This window comes from Amphiura filiformis, chromosome 16 (assembly GCF_039555335.1).
Source record: "Amphiura filiformis chromosome 16, Afil_fr2py, whole genome shotgun sequence".
In the NCBI taxonomy this organism is placed as follows: domain Eukaryota; kingdom Metazoa; phylum Echinodermata; class Ophiuroidea; order Amphilepidida; family Amphiuridae; genus Amphiura; species Amphiura filiformis.
Window position 1 is genome coordinate 14546061 of NC_092643.1, and position 21349 is coordinate 14567409.

A 21349-nucleotide genomic window follows, 5' to 3' on the forward strand; every position below is an offset into this window, starting at 1 on the left:
GGCTATAATACGGAATTTCCACTTAAAAATAGCCCAATTGGGTGCTATGTGGGTCTCTTTATTTATTACACCCAATGTTGGTGGAATTCATGTCTTTAATTTGGGCTCATACTGCTATTGAATTATAATGTTGCCAGATTAGCATGGGAATTAGCTTAATTTGCTTATGCATGAAATTTAATTCATGTTAGTTGAGATTGGCTCCTATGTTTGTACCTATATGCTTCGTCCTGTCAGAGTTCTATTCAACCACATGCATGCACTCCATGGGATTCACTGACTATTGGGTTAAATCTTATCTAATGCATGATGGCCATGACCGTCCATGAGATCCAGATACACAATTTTCGCCAGCAGTTTTGTATACATAGAAGATTAGGAGTAGTAGCGATAACTTTGTTTAACTAGAACAATTTAGGCAGTTATTAAATGGGCTGGATATGTGTTTTGTCTGTGGATAAATTTGGCTATAATCAACAAAATCTGGTGCATGACTTAATTTCAGTTCAGATTGACACCAAACACGTTCAACAGAGAGGATTTTCGGTGTTTTTTTAACTTGAAATTAAATTCACTTTGTGTAAGAAGTATGATTTTGAATGTCCAATTTATTATCCATTCAAAAGGAGCACCCCCTTAAAGGCTATATGATTAGGATTTGGACTAAGGTTAGGAATTGATATAGGATTAGGGTTTGCCTGTTAATGGTATGTTAGGGTTAGGGTTGGGATTAGGGTTAGGTTAGGGTTAGGATTAGGGTTAGGATTAGGGTTAGGATTAGAATTACGGTTAGTGTTATATGGCCCATGTTTAGGGTTTATGGTTATAGGGTACCGTATGTAGGAGGGGTCTGCAATTACCTTGGATAAAATACAGTTGTTTGTGTGGGTGTGTGTACATCTGTACAGGTACATGTATATGGCTATGTGAATATAGGCCTGTGATTCATATGAAGAATGTGCATGGTCTTTATATACATAGTACAAGGATAAATTAGCTCATTGCCACAGGCTATATGCATACCAATGTGTTATACATCTACAAATGAGAAAGTTTTGGTGGTTTGCTTTTCATTGCAAAATTGCAGTCATTTTAAATTATCGCAGTTTTTTGAATTGCAACTTCCTACGCACAAAATGACGTTTAATTTACTCGCACCATTATACGCGTCTGGTAAAGCCGTGAAATTGTGCCTATTTAGAGGATATCTCATCATTTGTATAATGTACAACACCATCACTATACGTGACCATGTTATCAAAGATATGGCTATATGCAGCTGTCAATTTCCAGCCCCCCCCCCCCCCCCCACGGCCAGGGTACCAGGGGGAGGGGTGGCTGGGACTTACACCAGGGCTAAATTTCAAAAATTTTAAAACTCCAAGCCAAGTCCCGGACCGACGGGAAACGACACATGGCCGGCCCTACAGGGACAAATTTTGTGTCAATGCCCGTCTGTTATATAAACTGCCCGGCTATTTTTTCCGGGTACTCTGCACTGCAGGCAGGGGCTGGAGTGGGTCAGGGACTCAGGGTTTCAATTGACAAGTGCATTATCAACAGCCTTCATTTTCACGTGCATGAAATCTATAAGCTTAACTACTGAACATACGGGCCTATGCACCGCCCCCCCCCTACAATCATAATTACTCACTAGTCTAGTATCACAGACATTCAAATTCCATCATGAAATCTAACCGGCTTTCATAGTACACTGATTTGCAAGTTACGACACATGGCTGGCACTACAGGACAAGATTTGTGTCAATGCCCATCTGTCATAATGCACATATCAAATGCATCCCCGGCCCCTGGGGACCCGGGGATGGCCGGGTCGTGGGCCGTGGATTTTGGGTTTAAAAGTTCAAGTCCCGGGTAAACACCTGGCCACTCCCGAACCCACCCGGGGAAACCTCTCAGCCACTCCCCGGCCCCCGGGGGCGAATATCCGATGCAAACCGATGCAAACCGATGCAAACCCCGGGTATTCCTCGGCCCAAGTTCCCGGCCCTGAGCATCGGATATAGGCCTGGATCTTAATATGGTTTTTATTTCGCGGCAATCTTGTCATACGGGTTCAAAATTCGGCGCGGCAGGTATATGTCTCTAATGGACTGCCGAACTCTGGACATGCTGGGTGGATTCAAACGCTTCAAATATAGGCATATGTGTGTTCCATTGCAAATACGTCAGTTACTCACCTTAACAATCTAAAAACGATAACAAAATTAGGCTACCTAGATTCTCGTTACTAGCGCAGAGCAGCGTAATTCTTTCCTTCCTATATATATTTGGTGTAGGCCTACTTGCTTACTTGAGTATCAACGCGCGGGCTTAAACGTTGACAGTTTACATATAGGCATTGAATCAGAAAATTGTTATATATCCCTTTATTTTTGCCACAGTTTCGGGGTACATTTCAGTGATTTTGGTGTATCAATGGGTGGGTTTTCAGTGGAGACTAATGCGCCCAACTGGATGCCCATTTGAGACCAAAATATTGCTGAGTATGTAAGGAACTTAGAAAGGCAAATAATATAGGCTGAAACCATTTCATGGTTCGGCAAAAACGCTGCTTTACAGTGGGAACGGGGCAAGAGAGGGATCCCTGTGTGCCATTACTATATAAAATATGCATGCTTGTTTTAAATATATTACGAGGCATGAATGGCGGGTAGGAAAATGCCAGGAATAAACCAGGAATATCGTACATGTAGGTCTATATGATTAAACCATCAAAGATTTGAAAGAAACAGATCACTGCATTTACATCTGTCCAGGATACGGGAGTGGCGAATGTTCGATCTTTGCATAAACATTTTAAGCACGTAATTTTATTTTATTTTTTTATATCAATCCAAAATGCAACTTCAATTATAATGAGGCTATTCTGTAAAGGCCCATACCTCATCCAAATAGGGCTACCTTGTATCCTGTTCAAAATAAAATGATCATCTATCACTATCACTATCTATAACTTTTGGCGCACAAGTTATCAATATTTTGTTTCACGAGGTTGTCATTTTGGATATTATTTAAAATATCCTTTCAACGATTTCTGATTAATGATATTGTTAAACGCTCCAACATGAAAATACAATATAGTTTTGAAAAACATGTATATTAACACAAGACATTGAATTCAATTTTTCTATCACACACCCATAATTATATTCTTAAAGAAGAAAAATACAGCTCGACTGAGAATTTATAAAGAACATGGACACTACTAAGTATTATGGCCATGTAGCAGTCAATCGCAGATGTCACAAAAGTATCATGGATTCTTTTATTGTCACGTTCAGTTTTGTTTTTGAATGTAGGCCTAATAATTTAAAACTTTACTCTCGGCGGGTGGATAAAACTTTTAAAAATAACGTTAAAAATAAAACCAATACATTTGGCATAAGTAAGCGTATAGCAGGCTCTCGTTTGCACGTGCATGTCAAGAAGCCAGTGTGGTCTGGTTTAACATGCTAACTGTAGAGCCCCGCGTAATAGCAGATACATGGCCTACTGCAAAATTTGGAAACAACAGACCCCGGGCAACAGCCAAGATTTTGTTTTTTATGAATGGATTTATATCATGTATATGAAAAGTAACATTAATGTGGTGACTTAGTAGATTATTAATATACATCCGCGGCTCAAGTACGGCCAAGTGATAGGATTCCCCGGCCTATAAATGCGGGCATCCTTAGGCCTACTAGTAAACCACGACCATATTCACGGCCCATTTTACTGGTTGGAAAACCCCGGGTAAGTTGCGACATAATCCCGGCCCTCGCCCGTAAATTTCCCGGGTTTTGGCCGATGTCAAGTCTTATACCAGTCCCGGCCAATACCCGGCTCCCCCCGGGACACATTATGAGTCAAATCCCGGGTCACATGATGTCAAGTCCCGGACCATCCCCGGGTCCCCAGGGGCCGGGGATGCATTTGATATGTGCATAAACTGCCCGGCTATTTTCCAGGTACTCGGCAGGCAGGCTGGAGTGGGTCAGGGTTTCAATTGACAAGTGCATTTATCAACAGCCTTGCATTTTCACATGCATGAAATCTATAACCTTAACTACTGAACATACAGGCCTATGTACCCCCCCTCCCACACACACACAATCATAATTACTCACATCACTAGTATCACAGGGTCAGGGTTTTAACTGACAAGTGCATTTATCAACAGCCTTGCATTTTGCCTATGTACCCCCCCCCCCTACACACACAATCATAATATTACTCACATCACTAGTATCATAGACATTCAAATTCCATCATGAAATCTATTCGGCTTTCATAGTACACCGATTTTCAAGTTCAAACGCCAGCTCTTCAACGGTGCTGAATTCGACCATCGTGCATGAGCAAATTAACATAAGGGCGCACATCACTGAAAGGGATGCCAGTCTTTCTCTATAAAAATGCTGTTTAAAATCATTAAAACAATTTTTGATATCTGCCATCTGTTATACACTTGTATTATTTAATATTACTAATCATGACCAATCCAAATTTAGCCAAAATTATGCAAATTTCTGCTCATTTTAATGCTTACTTTTAGAATGCATGTTTTTTCTTAGAATAAAAATTAATTAAGATTTGTTCCAAGTCTAGCATGTTACAATACTGATAATAACAACAAACAAAAACTTTTTAGACTGCAACAAGTCTGTCCTAAAACATTGTATTTATTTGGATAATGAATTGGAAATTCAAAATCATATTTGCTACACAAAGTAAAATTATTTGAAGTTTGAAAAATAAAGTGGATATAATAATGTCCAAAATGAAAGAATTCGATGTTGTTCAAATTGTTAACATTTTGATGAAAATATTATATTTTCTGAAGTAATGTTTGGCATCCTTTCCTCCTATCAACAATACTTTAGCTGTCGGTAGTATCACAGATCGTAGTATCATCACAGATCGTAGTATCCTTGCAGACCTGCAAGACCACTGGGCATAGCGTGATGTTTGGTTGTGATCATGTTGATAATAGATCTAATATTGTATATATAATTAAAATATTAGTATGGACCATGTGGGAGTCAGTAAATCTCCTATCCTTTATCGTTTTATGGATAAAAAAAAGGACTATCGATAAAATAATCGATATCTTAAACATCAGTTTTGTCTTTTCAACAGGAAAAATCCCATGCAAAATAAAGTTTTTAGGGCATAGTTATGACATGGGCATAATTTATACATGTAGGCTATAATATTGAACAAATGTACCCCCATTTGACTTGTACTTATAGATAGAAAGGTAAATAAATTAATTATTGCATTGTTTTATTAATTTAATAATTTATTTATTCATTAATTAAAAATGACCTTGGTCCAACAAGATTTAAGCAAAACATCTTATAATAGAACATTCATGTGATTCGGCTGGTTAAAAGTAGCCTCAAAATGTAATTAAACAAATGATACTTTAACATTAATTTTGTCTTTTCAATTAAAAAGAACGGGTTTGAAATAAACAAAGTTTTTCCTATTTTTCTATGACTTATATTATAAAAATACAACTAGCATAATCATATGTAGGCATGAATCTGACAAGCTTGTACATAGACAATTGAATGGTCTATGGTTTATATTAGGTCTAACGATCTTTTTGTCATGTTTGTTTTAAAAATAATGTTCCTACATTGCTCTCTTTCCTTTTGAAATAATGCTCGAGGGGCACCTAACTAAATGGCCATACGGATATATAAGAGAAACCCCAGCTTTTGGACAGCGCAGTTCTCACAGACCCCTGAATTTAAAAAAAAACCAGCGCGCTGAAAGACCCTTAATTTTAGCTCTAAAAGATCCCTAAATTGATTTAATGCGATCAGTTATAGCTATTTATAAACTAGAAAAAGTCACAGTGTATTTCTTAAACATGTTTAATACTATTAAACATTGATAAAAGATAGAAAATACAATTTAACATTAATACTATATTAAACATTACTAAAAGGCAAAAAATAAAAAGACAGTTTGGAGTTATAAATTAGAGAGTTGACAGAAAGTTTTAGGATAGGAGTTTATGTTTGGTTTGTTGTTGAAGGGTGCATGTCCCATTATTGATGACCTTTTGGACTGTCATGAAATATGGTAGATGAAATCGCGAAAAATGTCATAGATTGTCGTGAAACTTTACTTGATGTTATTTACAATCGGAGCGCCCACAATCTAAAGTCATGTCAAGGTCATATGTGGTTGATTGAGCATTTCATGAAATGTGGTGGATGTGATCACCATGAAGCGCCAAACATATTCAAGGTCATGTCAAGGTCATCTGAGGTCTGCTGTTGGATTGTTGGACGGTAATGAAACTTGGTGGGTGTTATCATCTTTCAGTGGGGAACATTTTCCAGGTTATCTGAGGTCAACAGAATATTGATTGTCGGATTGTCAGGAAACTTGTTTGGATTGATATGCATGGAGATTTTTGTTATACAATTCTGAATTAGATATGCTTAACACACATTTTAAGAGTAAATTTGTATTTCCTATATCCTTGGTGGTATTTACCAATAAATACCCATATGTCCCATCCGGAAATTAATTTACACATAAAACAAATTACCAGCATATCATGGACTATCAATGCAAATTATGAAACATGGTCTTCATCCGTGGCATTGTCTTTTTAAAGACATTTCTTGTTTTATTATTATTTGTTTTTAGGACCAGTGATTCGAATGATTTTTACTGGTGTTGCCAAAAGTTTTCACGGTTCTGTCTGAGTGCGTTTGGTTTTTCAAATCCTTAACTTTTAAGTGATTCAAGGAAGGTGGCCCTTTATTTGGAAAATGGAATTCCTTAAAACTTACGTATAGGGGCCCCTAACATGTTGTCCCTTTCAAGCATTCATGCAAAAAGAATACGTAAATGTCATGTAACTAATTCCTTATAGAATTACTGACATATATACAGCGTTTTATTAATGATATTAAAATCATATGTAATAAATTTGGCGAATTGGTAAGGCTAATATCAGTACCGCAATAGACAGTGACCGCGAAAGACGGTGACCGCTAGTGTAATAAATTACCTTTGAGTGTGTGAGGAGTGGGTTCGGGTTGATTTGAGTTGCAACCGGCTAGTTTTCGTCTGGGTTTATAATTATTATCACTACGGTGACCTCCCACGCGGTACTGCATTCATAATTTTCATATGATGGTTTCGGCAACATTGGATGTTATAAGCTATTATAGAGTAAGTATTTGATGAGGTAAATGACGTTACTGGTCGAACAAGCGATGGTCTGTTTTTCACAGAGAGAACCGTGAATACTATTGGCAACACCATTTAAAATAAGTAACCCTCTTCCTGAGATTTCGGAAGAACTTCAATTCACTGACACACAGTGACAACATGCCACTGGCACAGTTAGATCTCATTTAGATGAGACCTTACAGACGATGATAGCGGACTGTGTTAACGAGGTTCTTAATCAGATCTAAGAAGATCCGGGAGACAACTATCGTGAGATTTGTGCCTAGTATATACCTAGGTGCTGAGCAGTCAATCAACAGGCTCCCAACAGGAACAGGAACAACGAGAAAGCACCAGGTGCAAACACTGACAGCTTGACTTTTACTACCATTGTGGTGGTGGCATGTCTCATATCCCTGCTTGCATGTAATTATGTGGTTGATGCCCCATGGAACGACCTCAGTCTGTGATGTCTTTTGCTGAGTTTATAGGTATGTCAACCTTTCCGTTGTAGAAAATGCACTTACGGTATTCAAGTGGCACTCATGGTAGGCCTACTTGATGTCAGAATTGGTTCCCCTGGCTTTATTATATTCAGCAACAAGGTACCAACATTAGAGCGACATGCACTGGCTGATAGTCTTCTTTTTGGGACACCCTGTAGGTGCTGAGCAGTCAATCAACAGGCTCCCAACAGGAACAGGAACAACGAGAAAGCACCAGGTGCAAACACTGACAGCTAGACTTTTACTACCATTGTGGTGGTGGCATGTCTCATATCCCTTCTTGCATGTAATTATGTGGTTGATGCCCCATGGAACGACCTCAGTATGTGATGTCTTTTGCTGAGTTTATAGGTATGTCAACCTTTCCGTTGTAGAAAATGCACTTACGGTATTCAAGTGGCACTCATGGTAGGCCTACTTGATGTCAGAATTGGTTCCCCTGGCTTTATTATACTCAGCAACAAGGTACCAACATTAGAGCGACAGGCACTGGCTGATAGTCTTCTTTTTGGGACACCCTGTAGGTGCTGAGCAGTCAATCAACAGGCTCCCAACAGGAACAGGAACAACGAGAAAGCACCAGGTGCAAACACTGACAGCTAGACTTTACTACCATTGTGGTGGTGGCATGTCTCATATCCCTGCTTGCATGTAATTATGTGGTTGATGCCCCATGGAACGACCTCAGTCTGTGATGTCTTTTGCTGAGTTTATAGGTATGTCAACCTTTCCGTTGTAGAAAATGCACTTACGGTATTCAAGTGGCACTCATGGTAGGCCTACTTGATGTCAGAATTGGTTCCCCTGGCTTTATTATATTCAGCAACAAGGTACCAACATTAGAGCGACATGCACTGGCTGATAGTCTTCTAACAAGCAAACCCAAGTGGAAATGGATGCCCAAAGGACCGCTTTGGAACTAGGTTCGGAAAGCCCACAGTTATCACTGAGTCTACTACACTTGCATATACAGATTTAGTTGCACAGGATTCCTGGTTCATGCTTAACGGTTTGCAAATACACCATGAGTTTCTAACGGAACCGGTTGTAACCTGGGCAGACTCTGCTTCATATCAAGCTTCACTCGCAAACATTGATGCATTGAATGTAATCAAAGATTGTGTCAAGCGTGGTGTGAAGTTGAGCTCGAATTTCTTGTCAGCAGCAAGATCTGAAGAAAGAACACTATCAGAATGTTCTTAAAGAAGATCGAAAGAAGATGCCCATGTGCAACTTACGTTAACGCAAAGCCCTAACCCATGTCACTTAAAAAGGTGTGTTATTGAAGTTTATGCAGTATATATAATGTAGATGAACAATTTCAAGTTATCATGGTTATTGTCAAATTATTCTTCAAACTATGCTGTTATTATGTATTCTATCCATGTTCATAACAAAAGATTTTTAAGGTTGTTGAGGAGGGATGTATGTAGGTTTACTCATCACTTTACCGTTAATTTTTTTGGGGGGGGGGTATCATGATGACCCCAACCAGAAGGTTACAGACCTTACAGACCACGTACAGTCTGTCCACCTAGAAGTACAAAGTAAATAGACCTCGGAAACTGGAGGTATGAGAATAATTATTTCAGTGCAATGCGTGTGTTATGCTTCTTTGGCGCGCCAAGTGCTGCGCGATTTGTACTTATCGAGCGCGCCACACTCTTTACGCGTTACGTTTTTTTTAACACGCAGTGCGTGTGACGCAAGGCATCGACCCCCGATGCCACAGATTTGGTTTGTACTTCAAAGTGGACAGACTATAGTAACTAAATATGATTTAATAAGTGCCATTCTTGCAGAAACAATATTATGATTCTGGTCAGTATTTTGGTCACATTTTTGAAATACAAGACTTCAAGCCTGTCGAATTCGGCAACCTTGCATTTCAAATATTCAACCATGTTTGAATTTATCAATATTTTGGAGCAGTTATATATTTAGGCAATGGAACGAATTTAAACTAAGGACAGATGGAAAACAGACACTTTGAAAAAAGGGGACACCAGATGCATCTTAAATCCTAATACATTACACTATATGCTCACTTTATTGTATATAATCCATATTTTGGCAATACTATTTTTCAGAAACGACATGTAACCATAACCTGACAGAGCCGGGAACAATAAGCTCTCCCTATTACCCCGACGACTACCCCTACGATGCCGACTGCCAATACAATCTTACAGCACCAACTGGTTTCAATGTTGAACTTGTCATTCAAGATTTGGAAATCGAGACACCAGAATGGGTGTACGCGGTTTACTCCTCGAACATTCCTGCTGGATGTCCATGGGACTATTTGAGTGTTTACGACGGGCCGGAAGCCGATGAAAGTCGATTAATCGACGTGTTCTGCGGATCTATGATCGATGTCCTCGAGCCGGTAATACGTTCTTCAGGGCAATATATCTATCTCGAGTTCAAATCCGATGAATCTGGGAACTATAGAGGTTTCCAAGCCAATTTTACATTTTTAGGTAGGTAAAACCTGAATAAAAATAGACTTATATAGTTGAAACGATATCAATAGCTTTCTGATGAGCAGACTCAAACCGGGGGTATTTACCTAAATAATCATGACCGGTCTTGTAAGGCTCATTGAAAAGGTAAAAAAATTTTATTTATCTAAACCTGTCCTTTCTTTCTTTCTTTCTTTCTTTCTTTCTTTCTTTCTTTCTTTCTTTCTTTCTTTCTTTCTTTCTTTCTTTCTTTCTTTCTTTCTTTCTTGCTTGCTTGCTTGCTTGCTTGCTTGCTTGCTTGCTTGCTTGCTTGCTTCTCTAGCTTGCTTTCTTTCTTCCTTCTACATATGCCTATTTTGTTTCTATTTTTTGTTAAATATTTGCTGCTTAGCTTGTGATTATCCGTTTCCATGTTAATTATTTATTTAACCCCGTTCCCATAAATCTACCCTTTCTTACATTTCGCTTGTGGTTTCTTTTTTCGTTTTTATTGCTATATACAGTTCCCATTTTTGATATTTCCTGCTTAGTCTGCGATTTCCCGTTTGCATGTTATGTATTTAATTCTGTTCATTTAACTTCATTTGTGCTTGTGATTGCCGCACACTTCATTTAATAACTGGTTTTCAGATATATCAATGATTGCAGCCATAAGGGACCGTTCACAAACACTTGTTAGGGGGGCCTGCCGCCTGATGCAAAAGAATTTCACCGCGAAAATTTTTCGCCCCCCTCCCTTTACAGACCTCAAAAATTTCAGCCCCCCCTTTTTTGACATGAAAATTATTATGGGTCAACCCATAGAAAAACATATAAACTCAATTTTTTCAGAAATGTTTGTGGACATTTTTTCAGTGCGCCCCCTTAGGAGGGTCAAAAATGTTCAGGGTCTCCCTTTTTGCATCAGGCCCCCCTAACAAGTGTTTGTGAACGGTCCCTAACCCATGTCAAAATGGAGGTAGCTGACAGATCGAGTAGATGCCTTACCTGTTCATTATACTGCTGGATACTTGTATACACACGTGAACACAAAAATCTTGTCAATTGTTTTTATGAGATACTTTAAGCCACAGTTTTGAAATTTCAACTAATTCCTTTTCCAATAATAATTGGTTTTCAGATATCAATGATTGAGCAGGTTTTCAGATATCAATGATTGAGCAAAGAGTAACGTATTTTTTGAGGGTTTGCACTACCTGAAATGGTAAAATGAGTATCTTTAAGCCATCAGTTTTAATGATTGTGATATTGCGAAACCAATATTGAAATGTTGAAAAATAATTGGTTTTCAGATATCAATGAATGCAGCCCTAACCCATGTCAAAATAGAGGATAGTTGTACATATGGAGTAGATTCCTATACCTGTACATGTGCTGCTGGATACATTGGATATCTTACTTGCTTTATATTTTCGTTATCTGAAACAATAAATTGAATACTTGTAAATTCATTGGATTGATAATACATATTACGATCCTATTCCATGTCAATACTGCAGAACGAATAAATGTTTTATATGTACATATGCTGCTGGCTACACGTAGATATTATGTGAACGCAAAAACCTTGCCAATTCAGTGTTTTATCAGACACTTTAAACCACAATATTGAAATGTTAAAACGTTTGTTTATCCAATAATATTGTTTTCAGATATCGACGATTGCAGCCCTAACCCATGTCAAAATGAAGGTAATTGTACAGATGGAGTAGATTCCTATACCTGTACATGTGCTGCTGGATACACTGGAACCATATGCGATACAAGTAAGTGAAAAAGTATCATATTTGCTTCGGATTTTCACTATCTGAAACGGTAGATTGAATACTTGTAAAGCCATGATGGGATTGGCTAAATATTGCGATCCTATTCCATCTCAATATGTAGGGGCAGATCGAAAAGATGTTTTACCTTGTGTACATATGCTTACCTTGTGTACATCTGCTGGTTACACGCAGACACATGTGAACGCAAAACCCTTGCCAATTCAGTGTTTTTATCAGACATTTTAAACCACAATATTGAAATGTTGAAACATTTTGCTTCTCCAATCATAATATTTTTTTCAGACATCGATGATTGCAACCCTAACCCATGTCAAAATGGAGGTAGTTGTTCAGATGGAGTAGATTCTTATACCTGTACATGTGCTGCTGGATACACTGGAACCACGTGCGATACAAGTAAGTTAAAAAAAGTATCATATTTGCTTCGGATTTTCACTATCTGAAACGGTAGATTGAATACTTGTAAATCCATGATGGGATTGACTAAATATTGCGATCCTATTCCATGTAAATATGTAGGGGCAGATCGAAAAGATGTTTTACCTTGTGTACATATGCTTACCTTGTGTACATCTGCTGGTTACACGCAGACACATGCGAACGCAAAACCCTTGCCAATTCAGTGTTTTTATCAGACATTTTAAACCACAATATTGAAATGTTGAAACATTTTGCTTCTCCAATCATAATATTTTTTAGACATCGATGATTGCACCCCTAACCCATGTCAAAATGAAGGTAATTGTACAGATGGAGTAGATTCCTATACCTGTACATGTGCTGCTGGATACACTGGAACCATATGCGATACAAGTATCTGTAACGGTAGATTGAATACTTGTAAAAATCTGATGTGATTCGCTAAATATCTCGATCCTATTGCATGTAAAATAAAGGGGCAGATCGAAAAGATGTTTTATCTGATGTACATATGCTGCTGGCTATACGCAGACACATGTGAACGCAAAAACTTTGCCAATTCAGTGTTTTTATCGGACACTTTAAACCACAATTTCGAAATGTTCAAACTTTTTTGTCACAAAATATTTTTTTAGATATCGACGATTGCAGCCCTAACCCATGTCAAAATGAAGGTAATTGTACAGATGGAGTAGATTCCTATACCTGTACATGTGCTGCTGGATACACTGGAACCATATGCGATACAAGTAAGTGAAAAAAGTGTCATATTTGCTTCGGATTTTCACTATCTGAAACGGTAGATTGAATACTTGTAAAGCCATGATGGGATTGGCTAAATATTGCGATCCTATTCCATCTCAATATGTAGGGGCAGATCGAATAGATGTTTTACCTTGTGTACATATGCTTACCTTGTGTACATCTGCTGGATACACGCAGAAAATGTGAACGCAAAAACCTTGCCAATTCAGTGTTTTTATCAGACATTTTAAACCACAAAATTGATATGTTGAAACATTTTGCTTCTCCAATCATAATTGGTTTTCAGATATCAATGATTGCAATCCTAACCCATGTCACAATGAAAGTAATTGTACAGATGGAGTAGATTCCTATACCTGTACATGTGCTGCTGGATACACTGGAACCATATGCGATACAAGTAAGTGAAAAAAGTATCATATTTGCTTCGGATTTTCACTATCTGAAACGGTAGATTGAATACTTGTAAAGCCATGATGGGATTGGCTAAATATTGCGATCCTATTCCATCTCAATATGTAGGGGCAGATCGAATGATGTTTTACTTTATGTACCTATGCTGCTGGTTACACGCAGACACGTGTGAACGCAAAAACCTTGCCACTTCAGTGGTTTTATTAGACACTTTAAACCAAAATTTAAATGTTAAAACGTTTGTTTGTACAATAATAAATTTTTTTCAGACATCGACGATTGCACCCCTAACCCATGTCAAAATGAAGGTAATTGTACAGATGGAGTAGATTCCTATACCTGTACATGTACTGCTGGATACACTGGAACCATATGCGATACAAGTAAGTGAAAAAAGTATCATATTTGCTTCGGATTTTCACTATCTGAAACGGTAGATTGAATACTTGTAAAAACCTGATGTGATTCGCTAAATATCGCGATCCTATTGCATGTAAAATAAAGGGGCAGATCGAAAAGATGTTGATGTGCTGCTGGATACACTGGAACCATATGCGATACAAGTAAGTAAAAGAAGTATCATATTTGCTTTGGATTTTGCACTATCTGAAATGGTAGATTGAATACTTGTAAATCCATGATGGGATTTGCTAAATATTGCGATCCTATTCCATGTCAATATGTAGGGGCAGACTGAATGATGTTTTACCTTATGTACCTATGCTGCTGGTTACACGCAGACACATGTGAACGCAAAAACCTTGCCACTTCAGTGTTTTTATTAGACACTTTAAACCAAAATTTGAATGTTAAAACGTTTGTTTGTACAATAATAATTTTTTTTCAGACATCGACGATTGCACTCCTAGCCCATGTCAAAATGAAGGTAATTGTACAGATGGAGTAGATTCCTATACCTGTACATGTACTGCTGGATACACTGGAACCATATGCGATACAAGTAAGTGAAAAAAGTATCATATTTGCTTCGGATTTTCACTATCTGAAACGGTAGATTGAATACTTGTAAAGCCATGATGGGATTGGCTAAATATTGCGATCCTATTCCATCTCAATATGTAGGGGCAGATCGAATGATGTTTTACTTTATGTACCTATGCTGCTGGTTACACGCAGACACGTGTGAACGCAAAAACCTTGCCACTTCAGTGGTTTTATTAGACACTTTAAACCAAAATTTAAATGTTAAAACGTTTGTTTGTACAATAATAATTTTTTTTTAGACATCGACGATTGCACCCCTAACCCATGTCAAAATGAAGGTAATTGTACAGATGGAGTAGATTCCTATACCTGTACATGTACTGCTGGATACACTGGAACCATATGCGATACAAGTAAGTGAAAAAAGTATCATATTTGCTTCGGATTTTCACTATCTGAAACGGTAGATTGAATACTTGTAAAAACCTGATGTGATTCGCTAAATATCGCGATCCTATTGCATGTAAAATAAAGGGCAGATCGAAAAGATGTTGATGTGCTGCTGGATACACTGGAACCATATGCGATACAAGTAAGTAAAAAAAGTATCATATTTGCTTTGGATTTTGCACTATCTGAAATGGTAGATTGAATACTTGTAAATCCATGATGGGATTTGCTAAATATTGCGATCCTATTCCATGTCAATATGTAGGGGCAGACTGAATGATGTTTTACCTTATGTACCTATGCTGCTGGTTACACGCAGACACATGTGAACGCAAAAACCTTGCCACTTCAGTGTTTTTATTAGACACTTTAAACCAAAATTTGAATGTTAAAACGTTTGTTTGTACAATAATAATTTTTTTTTTCAGACATCGACGATTGCACTCCTAGCCCATGTCAAAATGAAGGTAATTGTACAGATGGAGTAGATTCCTATACCTGTACATGTGCTGCTGGATACACTGGAACCATATGCGATAGGCCTACAAGTAAGTGAAAAAAAACACCCACTGTGGGTAGGAGAACATTTATTTATTTATTTATTTATTTATTTATTTATTTGAACTTTCTTTAGCCAGGGTAGCTCCTTCAATGTCAAACACTGATTTCCAAGGAGGCCCTGCAAAATTTACATTGTGAACAAGAAGCATATATATATATATATATATAGTAAGTCGTAAGTTCTGCGTAGTACTGTATTGAAATTGTAGAGTCGTAGATAATAAGTAAAAACAGTACCAGTTTGTTGTATAAAACACACAATGGTTTAATATAAACACACGACGTTTCGGACCAATGGTCCTTTATCAAGTGATGCCAAATATTTGAAACGAAACAAAACAAAACAATATATCGCGTACGTTGTTAAGCAGACCAAATAAACGCGGATGCGTGTACGCGCGCGGACATAAAAACTAACGCGCGTGAGCGAAAACGCAAAAGTTAAATCAACACGCGGGAGATAAGTTTGCTGTGATAGATGCTGAGTTAAATAAAAAAATATATATACTGAAAAGATAAATTATAAATTAAACATTTCAAATTTGGTATTAAGTCCTTGTGGCTGTAGCGTTCCCAGCTTAAAGATGAGACGGTTCTCAGCAGCAAGACGATCTTGGTTGGAGCCTCTAGATGCAATGACGCCGCCAACTTTGATATCAGCAATGGTGCACATAGATGGATGGTTGAAATGCCGTGCTACTGGGAAGCCGTCAAGATTGATTCTGATTGATCTTAGATGTTCCGTAAATCTGTCAGCAAGACGACGGCATGTTTCACCGATATAAAGTTTCTTGCATCTCGTGCACATGATAACGTAAACTACGTTGGTGGTGACACATGTGAAATGGCTTGTGATGTCAAACGTGCCATGGGGTCCCTCGATGTGTAAGATCTAACGATACATAGGGGCAAGTGTTACATCGTTTCCGTTTACAACTGAATGTACCAGGTTCATCGGAAACTGGAGGCAGCGGATGTGAAGCACGCACTAGATGATCTGATATATTACGATCTTTCTTGAAGGCTGTAACTGGAGGCTCATCAAAAATATCACGCGTGTCCTCACTTTCTTGCAGGATCTTGAATTGTCGTCTTATGATATTACGAATGGGAATGGTGTGAGGATGGTATGTAAGAACCAAGGGTACACGGTTGGAACTGGATTTGCTTGATTCTGTCAGGGCAGATTCCCTATCAACTTCTTGAACACGGTTCATGGCAGATTGGGTGACGTGTGTTGGATACCCCCGTTGATGGAAAAAGCCTTTCATTTCTGTCTGGATGTTGGCGAGATCTTCTTCGTCGCTGCAAATTCTTTTAGCACGAAGGAGTTGGCTATACGGAATAGAGTTTTTGCAACTCTTTGGGTGACTTGATTCATAACGTAGGTAACTATGAGAGTCTGTGTTCTTGTAGTGTATAGTAGACGAAATGCCGTCCCCATTTATGCTAAGTTTCAGATCAAGAAAGTTCGCACTCTCGTTAGAAATATCCCAGGTGAAGTTAAGATATTCACTGTAGTTGTTGACGTAATTGATGAACGATTCCAGATCATGTCTGCTTCCAACAAAGATCCCTAAGATGTCATCAATGTAGCGCTTGAAGAGTACAGGGTGGATGGACTTGTAGTCATTGAGTATGTTCTTCTCTACATATCCAACAGTTAAGCAAGCTACACTTGGGCCTATACGTGCTCCCATAGCTATGCCTTTGAGTTGCTTGTAGTGCTCTCCGTTGAACTGGAATGTGTTAGTGGTGAGAACCAGTTCACATAAACGGAGAAGAGTGGCAGTAGATGGGGATTGCTCAGATCTAGTGTCAAGATAATGTTCCAAAGCTTTCATGCAGAGATTGTGTGGCAATGAAGTGTATAAAGATGATACGTCCATGGTGAATAGATATCGTTCTGCTAGAGAATCAAATTTGAAGTTGTTGAGAATGCGAAGCGTATGAGATGAGTCCTTGATGTAGGTGGGAAGATGAGTGACGAGCGGTGCTAAAATAGTATCTAGATACTTCGCAATGTACACAGTGGGGCATGAATGAGAGGAGACAATGGGGCGTCCTGGTGAGCCTGTCTTGTGAATTTTAGGAAGCATGTAGAAATTTGCAGTTTGCGGACATGGGTTGATCAAATTCTGAGCAGTGCTGGGCAGCTCCTTTTGTTTGATGAGGTTCTTGACAGTGTCTGAGATCATTTTATGGTCGTCCAAAGTGCGGTCTCCTGTTAATTTAGCATAGGTGGTTGTGTCGGAGAGTTGCCGAGATGCTTCCGTGATGTATGTGTCTTTGTCCCAAACAACAACAGCCCCGCCCTTGTCCGCCTGCTTGATTATGATATTGTCATTTGATTTAAGTTTCTTGAGGGCAATCAGTTCGCCTTTACTCAGATTATGTTTGATGGTAGCACTGGTCTTAATGTGTGGTTCAATCTCGTCACGGCATTTGTCAATAAATTTATCGACTGTCTTACTCTCACCTGTAGATGGAGTCCAACATGAACGTTTCTTTTGTAATGAGTCGAACGCATCAGAGGTGTCACCTTCAGATGTTTCTGGGTCTTGGAAATGGTATTTAAGACGAACTCTTCTGTAGAAGGCATCTAAATCACGGCGCAAGTTGAACTCGTCGGTGTGCTCTTCGACCGGAACAAAATTAAGTCCTTTACTAAGAACCTTACGTTCGTCATCGGTGAGAGGAAGATCAGATGGAATGGTGACAACTGTCTTTAAATTTGAAGTTTCAGTTTGTGAGTCGTTGTGAGTATTAGATCTGAAGGGTGATAGACGCTGCAGTTTGGATTCTTTGGACTCATTTACGAATTCAAAAAGTTCACGATTCAATGAGTGGATGATTTGACGGGGATGAGAAAAGTCAGGCATGAGAGTACTTAGCTGGTTCTTGTAGTGTTGCATCTTCTCGTGGAATGCATCTCTTTTGGCAGTCATTGCCAACAATGTATTACGCATGAGTTTGCGAGAAGATTGATCCAGGATAGACATGTTTCTTCGATGGTGATTGGGACTCGATGACACGTTGGAGTGGAATTTGACACGGAATCCGTTTGGTATCAGTTTACAGCGCAGACAGGTGCTGATAAACTTGATGTGACTAGCAAATCTAGTCTTTCCGAAGGTGGCCATAGCAAGTGAAGTGATGGTCTGTTGTTCCTCGACGGTGTACTGGTCTGCTTAACAACGTACGCGATATATTGTTTTGTTTTGTTTCGTTTCAAATATTTGGCATCACTTGATAAAGGACCATTGGTCCGAAACGTCGTGTGTTTATATTAAACCATTGTGTGTTTTATACAACAAACTGGTACTGTTTTTACTTATTATCTACGACTCTACAATTTCAATACAGTACTACGCAGAACTTACGACTTACTATGAATCACCATTTTTTCTTATCTGCGACTATTATCATCATCTTGACCATCATGCCATCTTTGAAACAAACTACATCAGGACTATATCGTCAACTCAAAGACAATATCAACCAGTACACCGTCGAGGAACAACAGACCATCACTTCACTTGCTATGGCCACCTTCGGAAAGACTAGATTTGCTAGTCACATCAAGTTTATCAGCACCTGTCTGCGCCGTAAACTGATACCAAACGGATTCCGTGTCAAATTCCACTCCAACGTGTCATCGAGTCCCAATCACCATCGAAGAAACATGTCTATCCTGGATCAATCTTCTCGCAAACTCATGCGTAATACATTGTTGGCAATGACTGCCAAAAGAGATGCATTCCACGAGAAGATGCAACACTACAAGAACCAGCTAAGTACTCTCATGCCTGACTAATCTCATCCCCGTCAAATCATCCACTCATTGAATCGTGAACTTTTGAATTCGTAAATGAGTCCAAAGAATCCAAACTGCAGCGTCTATCACCCTTCAGATCTAATACTCACAACGACTCACAAACTGAAACTTCAAATTTAAAGACAGTTGTCACCATTCCATCTGATCTTCCTCTCACCGATGACGAACGTAAGGTTCTTAGTAAAGGACTTAATTTTGTTCCGGTCGAAGAGCACACCGACGAGTTCAACTTGCGCCGTGATTTAGATGCCTTCTACAGAAGAGTTCGTCTTAAATACCATTTCCAAGACCCAGAAACATCTGAAGGTGACACCTCTGATGCGTTCGACTCATTACAAAAGAAACGTTCATGTTGGACTCCATCTACAGGTGAGAGTAAGACAGTCGATAAATTTATTGACAAATGCCGTGACGAGATTGAACCACACATTAAGACCAGTGCTACCATCAAACATAATCTGAGTAAAGGCGAACTGATTGCCCTCAAGAAACTTAAATCAAATGACAATATCATAATCAAGCAGGCGGACAAGGGCGGGGCTGTTGTTGTTTGGGACAAAGACACATACATCACGGAAGCATCTCGGCAACTCTCCGACACAACCACCTATGCTAAATTAACAGGAGACCGCACTTTGGACGACCATAAAATGATCTCAGACACTGTCAAGAACCTCATCAAACAAAAGGAGCTGCCCAGCACTGCTCAGAATTTGATCAACCCATGTCCGCAAACTGCAAATTTCTACATGCTTCCTAAAATTCACAAGACAGGCTCACCAGGACGCCCCATTGTCTCCTCTCATTCATGCCCCACTGTGTACATTGCGAAGTATCTAGATACTATTTTAGCACCGCTCGTCACTCATCTTCCCACCTACATCAAGGACTCATCTCATACGCTTCGCATTCTCAACAACTTCAAATTTGATTCTCTAGCAGAACGATATCTATTCACCATGGACGTATCATCTTTATACACTTCATTGCCACACAATCTCTGCATGAAAGCTTTGGAACATTATCTTGACACTAGATCTGAGCAATCCCCATCTACTGCCACTCTTCTCCGTTTATGTGAACTGGTTCTCACCACTAACACATTCCAGTTCAACGGAGAGCACTACAAGCAACTCAAAGGCATAGCTATGGGAGCACGTATAGGCCCAAGTGTAGCTTGCTTAACTGTTGGATATGTAGAGAAGAACATACTCAATGACTACAAGTCCATCCACCCTGTACTCTTCAAGCGCTACATTGATGACATCTTAGGGATCTTTGTTGGAAGCAGACATGATCTGGAATCGTTCATCAATTACGTCAACAACTACAGTGAATATCTTAACTTCACCTGGGATATTTCTAACGAGAGTGCGAACTTTCTTGATCTGAAACTTAGCATAAATGGGGACGGCATTTCGTCTACTATACACTACAAGAACACAGACTCTCATAGTTACCTACGTTATGAATCAAGTCACCCAAAGAGTTGCAAAAACTCTATTCCGTATAGCCAACTCCTTCGTGCTAAAAGAATTTGCAGCGACGAAGAAGATCTCGCCAACATCCAGACAGAAATGAAAGGCTTTTTCCATCAACGGGGTATCCAACACACGTCACCCAATCTGCCATGAACCGTGTTCAAGAAGTTGATAGGGAATCTGCCCTGACAGAATCAAGCAAATCCAGTTCCAACCGTGTACCCTTGGTTCTTACATACCATCCTCACACCATTCCCATTCGTAATATCATAAGACGACAATTCAAGATCCTGCAAGAAAGTGAGGACACGCGTGATATTTTTGATGAGCCTCCAGTTACAGCCTTCAAGAAAGATCGTAATATATCAGATCATCTAGTGCGTGCTTCACATCCGCTGCCTCCAGTTTCCGATGAACCTGGTACATTCAGTTGTAAACGGAAACGATGTAACACTTGCCCCTATGTATCGTTAGATCTTACACACATCGAGGGACCCCATGGCACGTT

The 21349-nt window shown here is 39.1% G+C and overlaps 1 protein-coding gene across 5 annotated transcripts in view; it reads left to right on the forward strand.

Moving 5' to 3' along the window:
* LOC140135607 (uncharacterized) overlaps positions 1 to 21349 on the forward strand; it is a 65371-nt gene that overhangs the window by 21011 nt on the left and 23011 nt on the right. For 3 of the 5 annotated variants that reach the window (XM_072157154.1, XM_072157156.1, XM_072157152.1), the window contains exons 9-17: positions 9806 to 10198; positions 11833 to 11946; positions 12250 to 12363; positions 13023 to 13136; positions 13439 to 13552; positions 13836 to 13949; positions 14414 to 14527; positions 14811 to 14924; positions 15390 to 15509. In XM_072157154.1, the coding sequence (XP_072013255.1) occupies positions 9806 to 10198; positions 11833 to 11946; positions 12250 to 12363; positions 13023 to 13136; positions 13439 to 13552; positions 13836 to 13949; positions 14414 to 14527; positions 14811 to 14924; positions 15390 to 15509 (1311 nt within the window). Of the gene's footprint in view, positions 1 to 9805; positions 10199 to 11832; positions 11947 to 12249; positions 12364 to 12666; positions 12781 to 13022; positions 13137 to 13438; positions 13553 to 13835; positions 13950 to 14413; positions 14528 to 14810; positions 14925 to 15389; positions 15510 to 21349 lie in introns of all 5 variants that reach the window. The other 2 variants (XM_072157153.1, XM_072157155.1) reach the window with 2 other exon arrangements.